General features: G+C 33.9%; 1 protein-coding gene across 1 annotated transcript in view; it reads left to right on the forward strand.

Annotated features, from left to right (window-relative positions):
• Window positions 1-20,913, forward strand: part of SMC3 (structural maintenance of chromosomes 3) — a 450,203-nt gene that overhangs the window by 36,778 nt on the left and 392,512 nt on the right. The window contains exon 3 of the mRNA XM_090391130.1: window positions 7,132-7,170. Within this exon, the coding sequence (XP_090247256.1) occupies window positions 7,132-7,170 (39 nt within the window). The remainder of the gene's footprint in view (window positions 1-7,131; window positions 7,171-20,913) is intronic.

Genomic DNA, 20,913 nt, shown 5'->3' on the forward strand with positions numbered 1-20,913 from the left:
CAAAAAATCTAGTCCTCACGCTCTTGCTAACCATACTCTTACCCAAATTCCAAGGATGATCGCTTGTTCTGTCCCCTCTAGCAAGCGCAGACAAATTTCTCTACATCAATCCTATAAAATCCTTTAAGTAACTTAAATGTTTCTATCATATTCTTCCTTTTTTGCCAATCAATCAACTTTTGTGATTCACACATCTTGAATCTATCCTCATAGGAAGCATTCTGCAGACAACTCATCATCTTAGTCGCTTACCTTTGGATCTTTTCCACCACTTCCTCATCCACAAGAAACCAAGGTGACAAGACCTGAGCACAGTAATCCAGATGTGGCCATATCAAGGTTTTATAAAGAGGAATAATAACTAACTTATCTCTGCTTGTTAATGTGTTCTTCAAATAACCAAGCAATTCTGTTAGCTACTTTAGCGATATGTCCTCTAAACTTCAACTCTCTATTACTACTACCATCATCACCAAAAAATGGTTTCATCAGTTTCCTGAGCACAGTTTACTCAATGTGGTTCACAGTTTGTAATCTTTTTATCCCAAGCATAACTATATATTTTCATATTAAATTGACACCCATTATGTTTTGCCTATACTGTCAGCCTATTTAAATCATCCTACAAGCTCTCTACATCACTTTGATTGGCTATTATCCTACCCAACTTTGGCATCATCAGTAAACAACTGATTATCACCTTTCAAATTATTTCCTATATCATTTATGTACAAATTAAACAGCAGTGGTCCAAGCACAGAGCCCTGAGGCATGCCTCTAGTCACCTGCCTTCTCTTGGATTCTGTTCCACCATATACTACTTTTTAGTATCTGTCCATCAGCCACCCTTTTCTCCATATCACCAGTTTCATATCCTTTCTCATTTGTTGCAGTTTGCATAACACAGAAATCCAGGTAATAATCACGCTAAATATCCACTGGATTTCTGTTCAGAATATGAAGTAATCATTACTAATACCATATTCCAAAATAAACATGAGTACAAATTCATGCAGAGAGAACACATAAAGAATAAGAAAAGTTTCATTGACTATTTTTGATAGGGATATCTTCATACTGGTTCAGGACACAGGATATCTGAAATAAGAAATTATCACCATTTAATTTTGAGCAGGATAAAATTTTATATAATATTGAAAAGAAAAGTTTTTAAGATTAAGAAGAAAAGTTAAGCAGCTTTAAGAGATGGACTTTACTCAAATAAGGAAATATTATTCAAGAACCAAACCCAAGTTACTAATTAAATCAGCATATACTGAGAGAATACAGAAAAAATGTAAGAAAGCAAAGCACTGTGTAAAAGTAACTCAACAAAAGTCATGGAAAGACTTGAGTCAGTATATGGAAGTAAATTCCAGGAAAGTAACAAAACGTGTTGGAGGATATTATAGTTTTAAAATGGAAGTAAGAGTAGTGTAAAAGGAATCGCTGATGAGATAGGCAGTGTAAAATATATATATATCTGTATACATATATCTGCAGTAATTTTACACACACACACACACACACACACACACACACACACACACACACACACACACACACACACACACACACACACACACACACACACACACACACACACACACACACACACACACACAATATGTGTAAAATTACTGCATGCTGTCACTGATATTATATTTTTGCATTTATTCCTGTTAAAGACTCCCCTAATTGTTTCTTGGCTTTACATGATTCCTAAAATTAAACACAATATCCTCTTCATGAAGCATTAGTATATTGTTTACACACTTTTCAATGTGTAAACATTGCATCACATTTGTATAATAGCTTGGGTGTGCAGTCACAAATATGGACACCTTTGAGCCCTTGGAATAGATGGCACAGTGGGTCAAATTCTTAGCATTTCATTTGGTTTAAACCACCAGAAGGCAAGGCAAGGCAGGGTGTGTGCTGAGACAATAACTAGAAATTGGTGGCTGTCATTGGTTATTGTATCAGCCAATCCAATTGAACATTGTTATTTGTCATGAGTTGGTGTTTTTTTTTGTTTTCTGAGTTTCATCTGTTTTACATGCGTGAAGTATGAACTAACATGTTTCAGACACTGATATAGACAAGTTTTTAATACAGTGAAACTTGTTCAACGCAGAATTGCAAGGGACCGAATATATTTTCCACATTGGCCAAGTTTTTGCATTATACAAAATTGCAAAAAAATTTAAAACCTATTAAAATCATATTACATAGTACATACCTGTTTATGAGTGACAATCGGCAGCACTGGCTCTTGTAAGTAGCGATACTTGTAGACCTATATTATTAAAATAATAGTAATAATAATAATAATAACACATTATTAAAGTACTGTATTAATGCTCTATTACACTGCACATTACACATTTCCAATATACAACTCATTGAGATTTCTTCCACAGATCCAACAAAGAAACTTGTTTCTACTTTTTTGTGATCATGTCTTTTTGAATGCAGTCCTTAACTGTATACAATAATTCAAGAAGGCTAGAAGAGTTTGAATAAATTGCAAACTGCATTACTTCATTAATGCAATGAAGGGCCTGTTCATGTGTACGAATTTTCGTTGAAATATCCTGTTCTCCGGCTGCTTCTCCTCCTCCTCCTCATCCTCCACATCTTCGTTTTGTCTATTTCTTACCACTAGGAGCTGTAGCAGATTCAAAGCTGTAATGTGTGGCTAGATGGTCATCACCTCGAACAGAGTTCTCTGTATCACCGGAAAGCTCTTTTCCTCTGCAGAGATTGGTTTCAGCTTTAATTTTCTTCGCTGCCAACCCAATCCAATTCACAGCATCCAGAACCGATACAGATCTTGCTAATGCGTAAGAGCTATTGGCTTCTTCTATATTCGAAATCAGAGATTGCATCAGAAATCGTCTGCAGTGCAGTTTGAATGTGTAAATAGCACCCATATCCATGGGCTGTAATACACTTGTTGCATTTTCTGGGAACCAGGCGATTTTCACATTTGAAAGTGTTATCTTTGGGTGGGGTAGCATTGTCAAGAAAAAGGATGACATTTCTATTTTCCTTCTTCATTTTTGCATTAAACATGTTTAACCACTCTTCCATTGTAGCTGCAGTCATCGAAGCTTTTTTATTTTTTCTCCAAATCATTGATAAATTATTAATTTTCAGGTTCTTTAAACATCTTGGTTTTGCTGCTTTTTCAATCACGAGAGGCTTTTCCATTTCTCCCACCATATTCCCACACAATAACACTATAAATCTTTCTTTGGACATTTTCCCCCCTCGGTACACTTATCTCCCTTAACAACGAGTGATTTGTTGTTAATGCCCAAAAAAACAATCCTGTTTCGTCCGCATTGTAAATGTTTTTAGGTTCATATGGTGTAATCAATTCTAGCAGTTTTGGTTTCCACTCACAAGTTGGGCAGATTCCGCATTATACAAAATAAATAACACTGTAATGCCTATTCTTCTGGCATGGACTATATAATTTGTTCACATTGAGCAAGTTTCCGCCTTATTCACGTTCCGCCTTGGACAAGTTTTACTGTATATAATTTTTTATAAATAATTTATAACTTTTTTGCCAATATTTACAATGGGAAAAAGTGTTGATAATCTACTGAATATCCCATTTTCAGCAGAGCTTGCAGCAGATTGTATGATTGTAATCAAAGGAGGTAAGCCTCATCCTTCTTCGAAATTACACTTTTGAGTAATTCAAACATACCACCCAAATATAGTATTCTTCTTCATTATTGTTTTATGTTTGCTATTTTAAAACAAACACATTGTCTCTCACTCCACACAGATTTGGTTACAATTAATTGATAAATTAAAGTATTCAAAATTATCCTACAATTAATTGCATTGGACCAATTAAGATGAGTGCCGATGTGCTATGCAGTCATCTTAATTGGTCCATATTGATAAAAATGCAATCATACAGACAAATGATATGAATTTTGTGTGGCTGGTTGCTTAAGCCGCATGACAGCACACCCAACCAAAATGACATCACTAATCTCCCCTCCCCACACACACACACAAGAAGCTGCAAGATCTGTAGGAAATAAATGATATGTGTAGGCTGGGTCAGGAGCAAATTATCTCTGAGATCTTCCCATGGAGTGTATGTTGACTTGTTAGTGTCCTGCAGCTTGATGGTTTAATAGTTTGGGCAGAGGGAAAGGTATATCCACCACTAACAGGGTCATCATTTTGAAAAAGACGTAGGAAGAGAATCTGGTTGATGCAGATGCACCATCTTCATCGAAATTTAGTTTGCAGGAGAGAACATCGATTCCATCAGTGTTTTGATGCTGTAAATCATACATTTTGTCATGACCATCGTGAGAACATTAGCTACATCCCTCCCATTTGTAGAGGACATATATATAGGACATAGCTCCATCATCATTATCCCAGAGAGAGAGAGGGGTGCACTGATTGGAGAGTGGATATACAGGCCAGGTCAGAAATTAAGTTTATAAACTATTAAGAAACTTTAAAAAGTTTAATGCTGAACTAGAACTTCTCCATAAATTTGGTAATGGAATTTTCTAGATCTCTAAATCCTCTTTCTTCTGTCACAAACTCTCATACATTATAAATTCTCCCCTCCTCTCTTCAGCTAGATATCATATCCCTCCAATAAGCACAAGTTCCACCTGCCTCCAAAAAAAAAAAAAAAAGGAATAGTATTATTTTAATATCTTGGTTAAATTTAAATATTAAAGCTCCTTCATGGCATAATGGAAGAACAATGAGACATTTCTCCCTTCACTGGAAAAGACCTGAGTTCGTTTCTCGTTGTGACAATATGAATCTTTATATAGGCTTTTTCAATTGAAAGTGAATTAGCAAAGTGAATCTTAGACAGAAGCAGCATGGTAGTTTTCTTTTCTTAGAAACTTAGGTTTTTCGTCCCACATGCAGGCATATCGGCTGTGAGAATACATATGGTTTACAGACGAAAAACTACTATTGGTGGTGGTAGGGAGGAGATGGTGTTGTATGTTGGTTGGTGTCATTGTGTGTAATTGGAAAATTAACTAGATGAGTTGGTAAGTCGTGTGTAGTAGAGTGCTTTCCCACCATGAGCTCTCTTGGACTTCTTGGAGATGTCATGTATTAATAGTAAATATATTATTTCCATATTATCATTAGTGCTATTGTTAAATATAAATGCATACTTTAAACTTAGTATTGCTTTAAATTACTACACTTCAAAAATAAGTACTATTAAAATACTATTAAATGTATTTGGGGTTATTTTTATATTTTTGAGGGAAAAACAGGAAACGCCCAGAGGGATATCATCTCCACAGCCCTAGATTGCTAAATCAATGCAGAAAAAAAAAAATAATAATCCAAAAGTGAGTGAGTTATATACTGAGTAATCACTGCTGTGGCCACAATGATATGCATATTTCTACAACAGGGTGACCATGTAGGTTCATACCATCACCCGACCTCTTTCTTCCTCCTCCATTTATTTTTTATATTAAATTTTATAATAATAATATATCAGTAATTTATTTTATTAACAGTTCCTTTAAATGCATTATATTAAATAATATATTGTTGTTAATAAATGTATAATGCAACAGTATATTATAAAAATATATGCCTTGAAAAATATTTCTGCATGTTTCCTTAACAGAACCTTCTATGAGATCTTAGGCAGAAATAAGTCTTCTTGTCCAATTTCTCATTCTGATGTTTGTCTACTTCACTCTACTTGAAATTGCTTACCATTCAAGATGATCATAGTTGTGTTTATTTTGAATTCTCTAGCTGCTTATTCCTTTTCCTGATCATTAACAGCTATTTGCTGTTTAGATTAGTTGTTTAAACTGGATATATTTAATATAGATATAATTATCTTTGCTTGAAATTTATCCTGTCCCATCTTCCCTTTCATGTTAGGCTCAGCAGTCTGTCACAGTCAAGTAACTTGGCTTCTTATAAATCTGGTTCTACTTAAGAAAGAACAGTTAATCCTATTTGCATTTTTTGCTGTGGCTGTAAATTGCACGTTTTCTTCTGAATGGTTTGCTGGATGAAAAACCCAAGCTTCGAGGATCTCTATGAGACTGGCTAACTCACCTTTGGTTGAAAAGCTATGATGAATTTCTTTTCACCTAAAGGGCTGGTTAGTTCATCTTAACCAGAGTTAAAGGCATCATTGAGACATGGTTCATGAAGGTTGATTATATATGATGATGCTGTTGGACTTTGCAAAGACATTTAACAGGATGAACATTGAATTGAACTCTGTTACTTAAATTTCAGAGCCAACAGTTGGATATGAAGCTGTTGATATTGATAAGATGGCAACTGATGGATGGATACCCAAGAGTAGTATATGGAGGAGTAGAATCCAAGAAAAGCGCTAGTAGTGTGCTCAAGACTGTAGTTGGACTACTATTATTTAATTTATACATAAATGATATAGGAAATGAAATATTTAGTTCTTTGCCGATGATGCAAACATCTAGGAAGATAAATAGTTACTGAACATACTGCAGAATGACTGAAATAGACTGGTGGTGGTGGGAACAAAATAGTAATAGCTGCATTTTATGACAGTGTAAGTTGCACCTTGGGAAGAAGAGATCGCAAACTGCAGAGTACATTAATGAATTGGATTAAGAAAGTCAATGAGATAGTGATTTGAGAGTGAAGTTTAAGAGGACATATTGTAAAGGTAATTGATTCATCTGATTATGTGCATGTTGAATGGCACGTTGATGAACAGGAATATGGAGGTTATTATTCTTCTTTATAAGATTTTATTAAGGTCACATATGGATTACTGTGCACTGATCTTGTTGGTACTGATATAGTAATACCAATGTAGGTCACCATTGTTTTATGGATGGGATTAACCAAAAAATAAAATAATAATAATAAATAAATAAAATGAACACATGGTGTGATGGTATGAGATGATATAAAACTGATATAAAACATTATTTTTCTTCATTTCCTCCTTCCTCTTAGTAAGTATGTATTATATGCATGGGCGCGCGCGCGCATGTGTGTGTGTGTGTGTGTGTGTGTGTGTGTGTGTTTGTGTGTGTTATCATTTTTATAGAATTAAATTTAATATGTAATTAAATTTTCTTTTAGTGGGCAGAAATGGATCAGGCAAGAGTAATTTTTTTTATGGTAAGTCCACTTTGGTTTTGAATTCAGTTAAGACATATTTAAGTTCCTTAATTATTAATTTTAATATGTGAAGTGAAGTAGTGGGAACGGTGTAATGATCTATTTGAGAACAATGCAGTGCTGTTCTGGTTGGTCAGTTAGGTGGCATGGATGTTTGTGAAAGTTTTAGGTGGTAAACAATTAATTTCTTTGCCACTGAGACCACAACTCTGCTTATTGGGAACCTGAAGGCAGGAAAATGTTTCAGTGTAGTTTCTACATCCCAATTTCTGTATTCTTTAACTCTTTGCCTGCCTAGTACTAAATGTGTGCTATAGGCTACAAACTTTTCCTGAACAAAGTTAACATAAAAATATAGCCATTTTAATCTGAAATGGGAATCTTTAATTTAGATATTTTCATAAATTCAATCATTTCATAAATTTTTCTTTTCATAATTCATTGAAATTATATGTTATTTTCAAATTTTCTGAATTTACTATCCTGGCTTTTAGTTTATACAGTAAAAGTTGGAAGACTACTGCATCTTTAGGTTAGTCATGTTTTACTGAACTCCAAAGTCTATCGTTACAAAATATGTATAAGTTAACTTTTTTTTTTTTTTTTGTTTTTTTTTTTGTTTTTTTTTTGTTTTGAACCACCAGGCATGAGACTTACAACTTTACCAAAGTATCACTGAACAGATGAATCACATGCAGATCTCTGTTATGTGTTGACCTGTTTTTGATTATTTTTGGAGCATATATACTACTACTACTACTTCTTGGCATTACAGTCCATTTAGGACCTGGGCCTGTCTCAGGATAGCTTTCCATTCTTCACGATTCTGTGTCTTGCTCCTCCAGTTCTTTACTCTCATTTTCTTTAAATCATCCTTCACATCGTCAAGCCATCTCCTTTTCGGTTGTCCTCTGGACCTAGATCCACCTGGTCCAGACATGAAGACCTTTTTTACGGCTCTATTATCTCCCATTCGCTGAACATGTCCTAGCCATCTCAGTCTTCTCACCTTTATTTCAGTAATAATATCCACTTCATTGAATTTCTCCATTATTTCTTTGTTATTCCTCACTCTCCAAAGTCCATTCTCATTAATTGGGCCAAAGATCTTTCTTAATACTTTTCGTTCCCATATTTGTAATTGGTTTTGATCTCTCTGGATCATTGTCCATGTTTCGCAGCCGTACAAAAGCACGGGTTTGAGGATTACTTTATATAGCTGGATTTTACTTTTTATCGAAATCAAATTCGATTTTAATAGTGGTTGAATACTATAATAAGTTCTATTTGCAGCAGCTATTCTATAGGTAATTTCAACTGACATATCATTACTTTCTGTTATTACTGAACCCAAATATTTGAAATGCTGGACTCGTTCAAAGGTTTCTTCATCTACTGTGAAATGGCTGTTTCCCAATTTTTGTTTATCTCTGGCAACAATTAAGTATTTTATTTTAGTTTCGTTTGTTTGTAGTCCCATTTTCCTTGCCTCCTCTCTCATTTGTCTATAACCTTCTCTAAGGCTTCTCTCAGTCCTTGCAATACAGTCTACATCATCCGCAAAAGCCAAAAGCTGTAGACTTCTATTCATAATAGTTCCACCTCTGTTTATAATTACATTTCGTATTACCCTTTCAAGACATAGGTTGAAAAGCATTGTTGATAGTTGATCTCCTTGTCGTAATCCTTTGGTAATCCTGAACTCAGGTGTGAATTCGCCCTGTATTTGCACTCTACCCATGGTATTTCTGAGTGTCATTTTAACTAATCTTATCAGTTTAGGTGGAATTTGGAATTCCTTCATGACTTTAAATAGCTTATCTCTATCGATGTTATCATAGGCTTGTTTAAAGTCCACAAACAAATGGTGCAGATTGATATTGAATTCGTAGCATTTCTCCATTATAGTTCGTACTCTAAAAATCTGGTCTGTTGTTGATCTATCATACCTAAAGCCACATTGGTAGTCGCCCAGCGTTTTTTCTATAAAGGGTTCCAATCTAGTTGCCAGTACCCTTGCAAATATTTTGTAAATTACTGCTAACAGTGATATTCCTCTATAATTTTGGCACAGAGACTTGTCATTTTTCTTATGTATAGGAACGATAATAGCAGTGTACTGTTCAGTAGGCATAGATTCAGTTTCCCATACCTCTGACAAGCACTTATGTATTTTGATTAATAGTGACTGCCCACCGTATTTTAATAGCTCAACTGGTATTCCATCTTCACCAGGTGCTTTATTATTTTTCATTCTCTTTAGGGCTAATTCCACCTCGTTTAATTCTGGTGCTTCCTCTGTCTCAGCTTTTCCCATACTTGCCAGGGGTTCGTTAAACTCGTCTTCTTCTGGAACGTCATTTTCCAAGCTTGTTTTGTCCTGAAGGAGATCTTCAAATATTCTGCCCACCTTCTCAAAATGTCCTCCTTTCCACTGAGCAAGTTTCCCTCATGGTCTCTGCAGAAAGTTGTTCTGGGTTGAAATCCGCCTTTAATTTCCTTTATCTTATTATACATTTTCTTAATTTGTCCTGTATTCTTCAAAATCTCAATTTCATTTAGCCTTGACTTTTCCCACTCATGTTTGTTTCTTCTACAAATCTTTTTGGCTTGTTTTCGTTTTTCTCTATATTCATTCTCATTTGCTCGAGTTTTTCATCCAAGCATCTTTAGGCGAGCTGTATTTCTGTCTTCAACACATTTTCTACATTCCAAATCATACCATTCATTTCTTTTATCTTTGTTTCTGAATCCCAGGACTTCTTCAGCCACTTTAGAAATTTTATTCTTGGTCCATTCCCATTTTTTATCTATAGTCATATTATTTATATGTTATCCTCATTTATTTCTTCTCCCAATCTGTCAATATATTTTTGTCTGATTTTTCCATCTTTTAATTTTTGGATGTCATATCTTGGTGTTCTCTTTCCTCTACCTAGGAAATTTGTTTATATTTAATTCTTAACAAGTAATGATCCGTATCACAATCCGCTCCTTTAAAACTTCTTACATCAATAATATCTGTCGCACGTCGTCTATCAATCATCACATGATCTATCTGATTTTCCGTTTTTCCATCTGCCGATCTCCAGGTAACTTTATGTACTTTTTTATGTGGAAAACAGGTTGTACATATGATCATATTTTTGCTACTTGCAAAATCAATTAGTCTCATGCCATTTTCATTACTTTCTTCGTGTGCGCTATCTCTTCCAATTGTTGGTCGGAAGGTCTCTTCCTTTCCTATTTTGGCATTCATGTCTCCTAGAACCATTTTTACATCATGTTTCGGTGCCTGATCATGTATCTTCTCCAATAATTCATAGAAATTCATCTTGTCTTCTTCACAAGAGTCCTCAGTTGGTGCGTGTGCACATATAAGTGAAATATTGAATATCTTAAACTTTATTCTCAGTACACAAAGTCGTTCATTAACTGGTCTAAAATCAAGAACCAAGTGTTTCCATTTTTTATTAACCAAAAATGCGGTGCCAAAGGCTTTTTGATCTCCTCTCATGTAAAAAATAGTATGTGTTCTGGTATCAAATATGCCACTTCCTTTCCATCTCACCTCCTGCCAATGCTGTTATCTGCATTCTATATCTCTGTAGTTCCTCACACACACTCTCTTCAATGTTCCTGGTCTGTTCAGGCTCAAGACATTCCAGCTTCCAAACCAATATTCATAATCCTTTTTCTGTTGTCCAAGTTGTTCCGCGAAGTACGTCTGGCTAATTTTCCTTTTGACTTTCTTAACAAATGAGTTTTTACAGGACAGGGTTGTTAGCCCTGCGCCCAACCTTACAAGAAGGAACCCGGCTATACCCCCGGGTACTGGGTACCCATTTTAGTCGCCTTTTACGACATGCATGGGCTACATTGGGACTATTCTTTAACCCTGGTCACCACACGGGGTGGAGCATCTATGCAAATTGTGAAACTGTTTACTTGACTAATTTCATGGGATTATGCAAGCTGGAAATAGAATATCACAGATTTGTATGATCTGGTGTTTAATTTATAGAGGAGAAACTCTCAAACAAAAATTAGAAATATGAGGCTATCATCATCATCAAATTCCTAATGTGCACCCACAGGTAGGTGTACAGGATATTATATTACTCCTACATGAAAAACTTGCACCATTACTCACTTCCAGTCAACAATTTTCCTCCAAATTAATCTGTCTGTCAAGACTCCAACATTATCAGAACTTATATTTCTTTCTTTTAAGACACTTTTCATTGTATCAATTCACCTACATCTTGGTCTTTCTCTGGGTCATTTTTATGCCAACCTGGCAAAGAATACTTGTTTTTCTAATCTTTCCTCTCCCATTCTGTTTAAGTGACCATACCATACCATCTGAGATTAGCTCTGTTAACACATTCCTGGTTGGCATAAAAATGACCCAGAGAAAGACCAAGATGTAGGTGAATTGATACAATGAAAAGTGTCTTAAAAGAAAGAAATATAAGTTCTGATAATGTTGGAGTCTTGACAGACAGATTAATTTGGAGGAAAATTGTTGACTGGAAGTGAGTAATGGTGCAAGTTTTTCATGTAGGAGTAATATAATATCCTGTACACCTACCTGTGGGTGCACATTAGGAATTTGATGATGATAGCCTCATATTTCTAATTTTTGTTTGAGAGTTTCTCCTCTATAAATTAAGCACCAGATCATACAAATCTGTGATATTCTATTTCCAGCTTGCATAATCCTATGAAATTAGTCAAGTAAACAGTTTCACAATTTGCATATATGCTCCAAAAATAATCAAAATCAGGTAAGTTTTTGATTATTTTTGGAAAGAAAAATTAGGAAATTTTTTTTTCTTTCCTAACTTTTTTTTCCAAAAGAATTTTGGAAAAAAAAGTTAGGAAAGAACTTACAATGGTAAGTTCTTTCCTAGTTTCCTCATTTTTAATATGATACTGCCATTAATACTATCTGTTCACTGCTTTCTTAGAACTTTTATATCTGTGGTTTCCAGTCTTTCACGAAGTGTTTTATGTCTTACCCAGCTCTCAGCTCCATAAGTTAAAATTGGTTTGAACACTGTCTTGCTTATAGCTAATTCAGTGTTTTAACTAATTGCATTCTTATTCAATATAAATTTATTCAGCTGACTTTTTATCATACTAGCTTTACTCATTCTGTTGCTTTAGGATACAGTTGATACTTTTATCGCTTATTTTCATACCAAATTTATTACAGCAGTTATTCAATTTAATAGGGAATCCTGCACACTAGTCCTAGATTTATTTAGGCGTATAACATCATCTGCATAAAGTTAAGGGCCAAATTAATTTTTACAATTTTGATATCAGATTTAATACCACTTTCCTTCATAATTGATCCATATAGTTATTGATCCATATGGGGGGGGTATTTAAGGGTCAAAGCTGTATAACTGAGAGTAGACCTCCACCTAGCCTTTAAAGGAATGCGGAGAACCGACCAGGGCTTCTGACCTAATATCCAATCCTCACCTTCTTGTGGTGCATCCTGTTAGCTATCTACCTGGATATTGAAAGAACTAGGATGGGCTGGCAATTTGGGATTTAGCTGAACTAAATTGTATTCTTATTGGCTTAATCCAAAATATAAAATGATGGTACAATATGACAAAATTTCATGCCAACTGGGTCACCTGGTTAAACAAGCTCCCCTCCCCCCTTCTTTTTGTCAGGGAACCAGGGCAAACAGCGAAAAGCTATTGGAACAAATCCTGACTCTCTCTCACACACACACCCCAATTCAACTTTCACCAGAGTTCAAGATTGGTACTATCAACATAAGAAGCCTGAATGGCAAAGAAATGGAGCTAGCTGAGGAATTAGATAAGTACCAGATCGACATAATAGGGGTGACTGAAACAAAAAAGACAAAAACTGGTGAGATCTTTCTGAGCAATAAATACAAAATGTTATTCAGGCAATAACAATCAGGGAAAAGAAGGAGTAGCTATAGTATTCAACACTAAATAGGAGGCTAATCTTCTTGAATGGCAGGCAATATCAAGTAGAGTGATGCGGGCATATATCAGAATGGGGAACTGGACAATGAGACTTATTTGTGCCTGTGGTCCCACAAGAATGTGCTACTAAGGTAGAAGTGAGGAATTTTTTGAGGTTTGGGGAAAGCAAATGACACAATGAAAAAGGAAACGTTGGTTCTTGTTGGGGGATCTAAATAACAGAGTAGGAAATGATTGTAAGACATACTAAATTATTTTGGGAAAATTTGGAGAAAAGAGCAAAGCTGATAATAATGCCAAATACCTGTTGCACCAGGACATGAACTGGTTATTACTAACACAATGTTCCACCATAAAAATATCCATAAATTCAAATGGAGAGAAGAAGCAAGGAATAAGAAAAGTCTCATTGACTATGTTATTGTTGATAATGATATTTTCTCCGTGGTGCAGGAGACTAGAGTGTACTGAGGATATGAAATTGGAAGTGATCACCATTTAGTCTTGAGCAGGATAAAATTGAATTTCATATTGAAAAGAAGAACGTGTAAGAAAGTTTTAAAGCGAATAAAAGTTGAGCAACTCTCAGATGTGAACTGTAGGCTAAATACACAAACATTATTCAAGAAAAAATGAAAGAATTTGAGAAAAGGAACCAAACCTTGGAGATTCAGTGGAAACCTTAAGAAAACATTGATTGATTCAGCCAGAGAGGCATGTGGTGAGGTTGTCTGCAAGGATAGAAAAATCAGAACTCCATGGCGGACACTAGAATTTAAAGAGGCAGTGAAGGAAAAGAAGAAAAATAAGTCAGCTTTTGCTCTTAGAGAATACAGAAACAAATGTAAGAAAGTTAAACACTGTAAAACTAGCTAAACAAAAGTCATGGGAAGACTTTGGTAAGAAGGTAGAAAATAAATATCAAGAAGGTGACAAAATTTCTGGAGGTTGTTTAAAAAGTTAAAAATGGAGGAAAGAGTGCCGTAAAATTAATTAGAGATGATAAATTGACACGAGAACTGGTGAAAAAGATATTCTTGATGTATGGAATATTTACTATGAAAAATTGCTAAATGAAACAATCAGTGACAGCACAGTAATCAAAAACGCCGAACCGGCATGCAATCAGGAGTACATATCCATACTTGAAGTAGAAAAAGCCATCAAAAGCCTGAAATGTGAAAAGGCAGCTGGAGATGATATTCAACCAGAACTGCTCAAAAAGGTGCAGTGGCAGCACTGCATAGTTCTGAAGGCCTGGACAGAGGGACGAATTCCAGAAGATGATTGGAGTAGAGCTCTAATAGTACCCATATATAAAAAGAGAAGTAAAACTGAATGTGAGAATTACAGAGGTATTTTCCAACTAAGTGTTCCTAGTAAGATTTATGCAAGTGTACTTGAGAAACCGTTGAGAAGGATTGTGGAAGGGAAGCTTGGTGAAGAACAAGCTGGATTCAAGCCAGGTAGAGGCTGTCAGGATCAGATTTTCACTTATGACAAATAGTTGAGAAATCATGGGATAACAGAGATCTGTATTTAAGTTTTGTAGATCTGAAAAAAATGCATATGATAAGATACCAAGAGAAAATCTATTCAAAATGCTACAGTTGTATGGTGTCAATGGGGCATTATATCAAGCAATACGTAGTTTTTATTTGAGTTGCAAGTCAGCAGTTAGAATTGAAGGAAGTACAGGAAAAAGGTTTTATGTCATTTTAAAGATGTACATTATCTCCTCTGTTATTCATTATCTATATGGATCACATTATGAAAAAAAGGTATTAAACCTGATATCAAAATTGGTGATATTAATCTCAGCTCTTTACTTTATGCAGATGATGTTCTACTTTTTAATAAATCCAGTACAAGACTACAAGTGACTGACTAAATTGTATAACTGTTGTAATAAATTTGGTTTGGGCCTTCGTAAATTAAATTCGCGATTTGTTCCCCACAAGTTGACCGACGACCAAAAAATATAACCAACTGAGCACTGGAAGGACCTCAGGACTCAAATTTCCTTGAAATGATCAAAACGTGGTGTTTTGCGTATGAGCCCGAAGCAAAGCATCAGAGTGCTGAGTGGAGACCACCAGAAGAGGGGCATCTGAAAAAAAGTCACTTGGGGAAGTCAAAAATAAAGACAATGCTGATTTGTTTTACAATTCCAAGGGCATTATCCACAAAAAATGTATTCTGCCTGGCAAAACGGTTAATGGTGAGTTTTATCTCAAAGTTTTGAAGCAATTGAGAGCAAGAATTCGTCACGTATGCCATGAATATCGTGATGCAAGCAGCTGGCCACTTTTGCACGATAATGCACCATCTCATTGTTCGAACATTGTGAGACAGTTTTTGAGCAAAACCCAAGTTTGTGTGTTGGATCACTCACCGTATTCACCTGATTTAGCACCCTGTGACTTCTTTCTCTTCCCCCCCGACTTCATTTGCCGATGAAAGGAAAGCGATACGAAACCAATGAAAACGTTTAAGAGGCAGTAACCACGACTCTCAACAGTATCCCAAAAAACCGATATAAACAATTCATTTAATGAATTAATAATTGACTTGCCAAACGCTGTATCGAAGCTGAGAGAGAGTATATTGATTGAAATAAATGATTTGAATAATTATAATTGGCCTGTGTTTTATTTTCTATCAAAAGTTTGGTTTCTTTTTGGACAGAGGGTGTACACTGGCCTCATGGCCTTAGTTGCTGTGGCCATAATCTGGAATAACAACAAGAATCCCTTAAACATTGGGTTTGGAATTCAGCTAAGCTTATTCTGGAACCCCCCCCAAGAATAAAGAAGTTTTGTTCACATTAAAGATCAGGTGCACACTAGTCCTCTTTCTTCATAACTTTTTTTTTTTATCCACATTTGTAAACTAATCAGGTGCTGTTATATTTTGAAATGGAAGCTTGATTGTTCCTTCTGTACTATTATTATATAAAAAGGAACTATTATTTTTTAATAGTTCCTTTGCACCACCACCATAAGTCTTGAACCACGTTCAGGCGCAAACTTGACTTACTTGTCTGTTTGCTTACTTGGGAAAAAGGATTAAAACCAAGGTTATAAAATTACTTGTTATCTTTAACATATATTATACCCAAGGTAAAAAAAACTTTTCACGGGAACTATTATTATATAATAGTTCCTTCTAAACTATTATTTTATTATTATTATTATTGTGTATTCTAATGAATGAAGCTCAATTATTTAAAAAATAAAAAAACATTTACTATAAACATATATACAAGAGAACACACAGTTCTCTATATTAGATAAATTATAATTCACTTTATCTTGTTAAAGAGATTTCCAATTCAATTTCTCTATAGAATTAAAAGTAGTAAATTAATTTCTGACTTCCTAATACATACAAATAATAATTAAATGACCATACTAAGAATTGCACATTCTGAGCTCAATAAAATATATATCTTTCACTTTCTAAGTCACAGTTAAATACAGTTCTGAGATATAACATCAAATACTTTACAAAACAGATTGGCCATATGGAAATTTCCTTAAATACAATAGCTAAAGATCTCATTTAACCAATTTACTTGAATATGTCTTCCAGTTTCCTTACTGCATCTTTCTTTCAATTTTCTAAAGTAGGCATGAAGAATAATTGCTCAAACAATAGGAATATATTAATTGAGCAGTTCCAAATGCATTTTCAAAACAAGGACGTTTTTACTGCAGATTCCATATTGCTCCTTGGAATATATATTGCTTGTCTTTCATTAAGCATAGAATATTCTCATATACAAAGGCTTGATATATTACAGTGTCTTTCAGTTATTAACTTCTCAGTTCTGAATCCTTGGAGAGTAATTAAAGATGCATATAAAAACTTTTCCTGCTGCTTTTCCACATTTCAGGCTTTTGATGGCTTTTTCTATTTCAAGTATGAATATGTATTCCTGATTTCATGCCTATTGAGTATTTTTTTACCACTGTGCTATCACTGATTGTTTCATTTAGCAATTTTTCAAAGTAATTGCTCCATACATGAAGAATATCTTTTTCTCCAGTTTTCATGTCACCTTCATCATCTCTGATTCCTTTTACAGTACTTTTTTTTCCATTTCTGAACTTTTTCCTACAGCCTCCAGAAAATTTTGCCACCTTCTTGATATTTATTTTCTGTGTTCTTCCTATGACTTTGGTTTAGCTGTTTTACACAATATTTAGCTTTCTTACATTTGTCTCTGTATTCTCTAAGAGCAAATGCTGACTTATTTTTCTTCTTTTCCTTCACTGCCTTTCTGACTGAATCAATCAATTGTTTTCTTCAGGGCTTGCCACTGAATCTCCAAGGTTAGGTTCCTGTTTTCAAATTCTTTTATTTTTTCTTGAATAATGTTTGTGTATTTAGTCTACAGTTCACATCTGAGAGCTGCTCAACTTTTATTTGCTTTAAAACTTTCTTACATGTTCTTCTTTACAATATGAAATTCAATTTTATCCTGCTCAAGACTAAATGGTGATCACTTCCAATTTCAAATCCTCAGTACACTCTAGTGTCCTGCACCAGGGAGAAAACATCACTATCAACAATAACATAGTCAGCGAGACTTTTCTTTTTCCTTGCCTCTTTTCTCCATGTGAATTTATGGACATTTTTATGGTGGAACATTGTGTTAGTAATAACTAGTCCATGTCCTGGTCCAACAGGTACTTGGTATTATTATCAGCTTTGCTCTTTTCTCCAAATTTTCCCCATATATTTTTGTATGTCTTACAATCATTTCCTACTCTGCTATTTAGATTCCCAACAAGAACCAACTTTTCCTTTTTCATTGTGTCAGTTGCTTTCTCTAAAGCCTCAAAAAAATTTCTCTGCTACTACCTTTGCAGCACATTCTTGTGGGACCATAGGCACAAATAAGTCTCATTGTCCAGTTCCCCATTCTGATATTTGCCAACATCACTCTACATGATATTGCCTGCCATTCAAGAAGATTAGCCTCGTATTTAATGTTGAATACTATAGCTACTCCTTTTCCTTGATTGTTATTGCTTGAATATAACGTTTTGTATTTATTGCTTAGTAAGATCTCACCAGTTTTTGTCTTTTTTGTTTCTGGTAAGCAATTTTACTGCTTAAATTCATTTAAGTCTCGTTTAGTTATGGTACTGCTTAACCACATGGCGGTTCGGATAAGACTGATGCATTAAGACTGACAATTGCATTAATAAATGCAAACATATACAGTACATACTGTATATATATGTATATATATATATATATATATATATATTTAGATTTCTTTATCCTATAACAAAACACATTCCTTATTTCACTAATAAGCATATATAAAATTGTAAAAAGTTAACATAATAAGCAAAATACTTATGTGAGATTTTTGCAGTACTTCTGTCTTGTCACTTGCATCATTACTAATCACTTTAATGTTATGAAATGCTGCATGTTTCTTAAACATGCAGCGTTTAAGAAACATGCAGTTTCTTAAACTAGCCTTGTCTAGCAAGGAATTTTTCAATTTCCTTTAAGTTGTATTTCTCTCATAACTTTGTAAAAATTCATTTCTTTTCCATGAATAGGTATTATGCTAGAAGGAATGTATGTGTGTATTTGGTTTTCCATCCACATAATCAAAAGTTTTTCCATTTCATAAATTGCACCAATGCTGTTTCATTATAGTAGTGGATTTCAGTGGTGCCGATCCTTGAATGTGTGCTTTAATGTCAGCTGCATCCTTAATGATTGTATTCATAGTCAATGTGGCCAGGTTAAAATTGCATGATTAGCTTGTAAATCTACATACATAACTTTGTAGGCTAATGGTTTTATTTTATTTTTATTTTAACATGACTTCGTGACAACCTTGTACTTCCTAACGATATTCACTTTCATCTTGAAATCAATCTTTCATTATTACATTTCATTTCATTATTTTCAATATTTTCATTTTATATTATATATTTCATTTTATTATATCATTATATTATATATTATATTTTCATATTTTCAATTTCATTGAGTGGGTGCTTTTGCTCATATCATTCAGTCTTTTAAAAAGTTGCTATTTATTTAACCTTTTAAATCACAGTAACAAAAAAAATAAAATGAAATAAAAATGTCAGTATTCTTGTATCTTAATTGCTCTTTGGAGACCACACCAAACAGTTAAATCTGCCATAGATAGAACACAAAACACTGCCACAATTCTGTCTCCAAAATGAACATTTTCATTGTAAACTACAATGAAAATGTAGATTAACTCTTCATTGGCTTAAAATTTGCATTATTTCATTGGATGCTTCGAAGACATTTTCTCTAATTCAGGATTGGTGCAAGTTGAATCCATATTAATTGCCTGTATAATAGCTTGGACAGTTTTTATTTCAAATCTTGAATTTAATTAATTTAAGTTCCTAACAATAAAACAGTAATGTATTGCACAGTCTCATTCATCATCTTAAAAAAAAAAAATATTAATAGCAAACAAAGATCAATGTTAATTTACTTCTATTTTTATTCCGTTTTAATAGAAGTGAATTATCGTTGTTCTTTGTTTGCTATTAATATTATTTTTTTTAAGATGATGAACGAGACTGTACAATACATTACTGTTTTATTGTTATGAAGACTAATGAAATATTTCTTTTTGACAGTTATAGCAATACTTAATTGTTGTTGTTAATAGCCTGCTGCATTCTGCTGCTGGAAAAAGGCTTTTCTCAGTCTTAGTTTCCATTAGATATATATATATATATATATATATATATATATATATATATATATATATATATATATATATAGGATGGATACAGTAATTTCTATCATTGATTATGCCGTAGAAATGTTGTATTTTTGTCTGTCATTTGCATGTGTTGTTTGGCTGGTGTTTCTATGTTTTGCAGAATGAACAACCTACGTTTCCAAGAATAGTGAAGAACTTTTTCGTGGTCATATGAGACTGGCTAACTTTCTTTTGGTTTAAAACTTGCATTTCTCCCAAATCAGGAACTAAACTTGAAGATCTTTCTTGTTCAAGGATGCCATCATTATTAACTGAATTATAGAAACTTTTAGAATGCTTAATAACAGCATGTAAATATTAAAATTGCTAAGAAAATTTCACATTCTTCCAAGGTTACATTACTAAATGGCTAATACTATAAATATTATAAAGAAAATTATATTAAAGTAACTGTAGTTTTCGTGCTTGTCGCTTGTTCATCACTTATTTTGCTTTTTTTTTCCCCTTCTTATTTTTATTTTAAATTTGAAAGAATTAAAATCTTACAGATTATGGATTTTTTTTTGATTTCTGCCGCTTTCTTCTGTATGATGTTCTTCTTGAACACGTGGCTGCATATTTACAGTGTAAGTTGTACTTGAGCATGGAATGTATGGAAGTAGTGAGGACATCTTATCAAGTGAATTATGGATAGTTCACCTATTTTGTTTTTGACATAACTTGGTTGATGCAAGTAAAACCTGTTATTGCCATGGAAGAATATAGTAAAAGGTATTTACTTACTACTTACAAGTCAAATATTTCAGACCGAAATGTTTGATTTTTAAGTAGCACTTAGTCCATCTTTATTGAAATCAAGAGCCTGAACTAATTTAAACAAATAAGAATGTGTGACAATTAATGCTTACTGTTTAAGGCAGATGTTGCATTCAGTAAATGGAAAAATATAATAGAAAGGTGGAAACATCATAGAAAGAAAGAAAGAAACTTTACAGCTGCTTAAGATGTGGG

Source organism: Typopeltis vanoorti, chromosome 4, assembly GCF_054136105.1.
Source record: "Typopeltis vanoorti isolate ZY-2024b chromosome 4, IOZ_Tvanoo_1.0, whole genome shotgun sequence".
In the NCBI taxonomy this organism is placed as follows: Eukaryota; Metazoa; Arthropoda; class Arachnida; order Uropygi; family Thelyphonidae; genus Typopeltis; species Typopeltis vanoorti.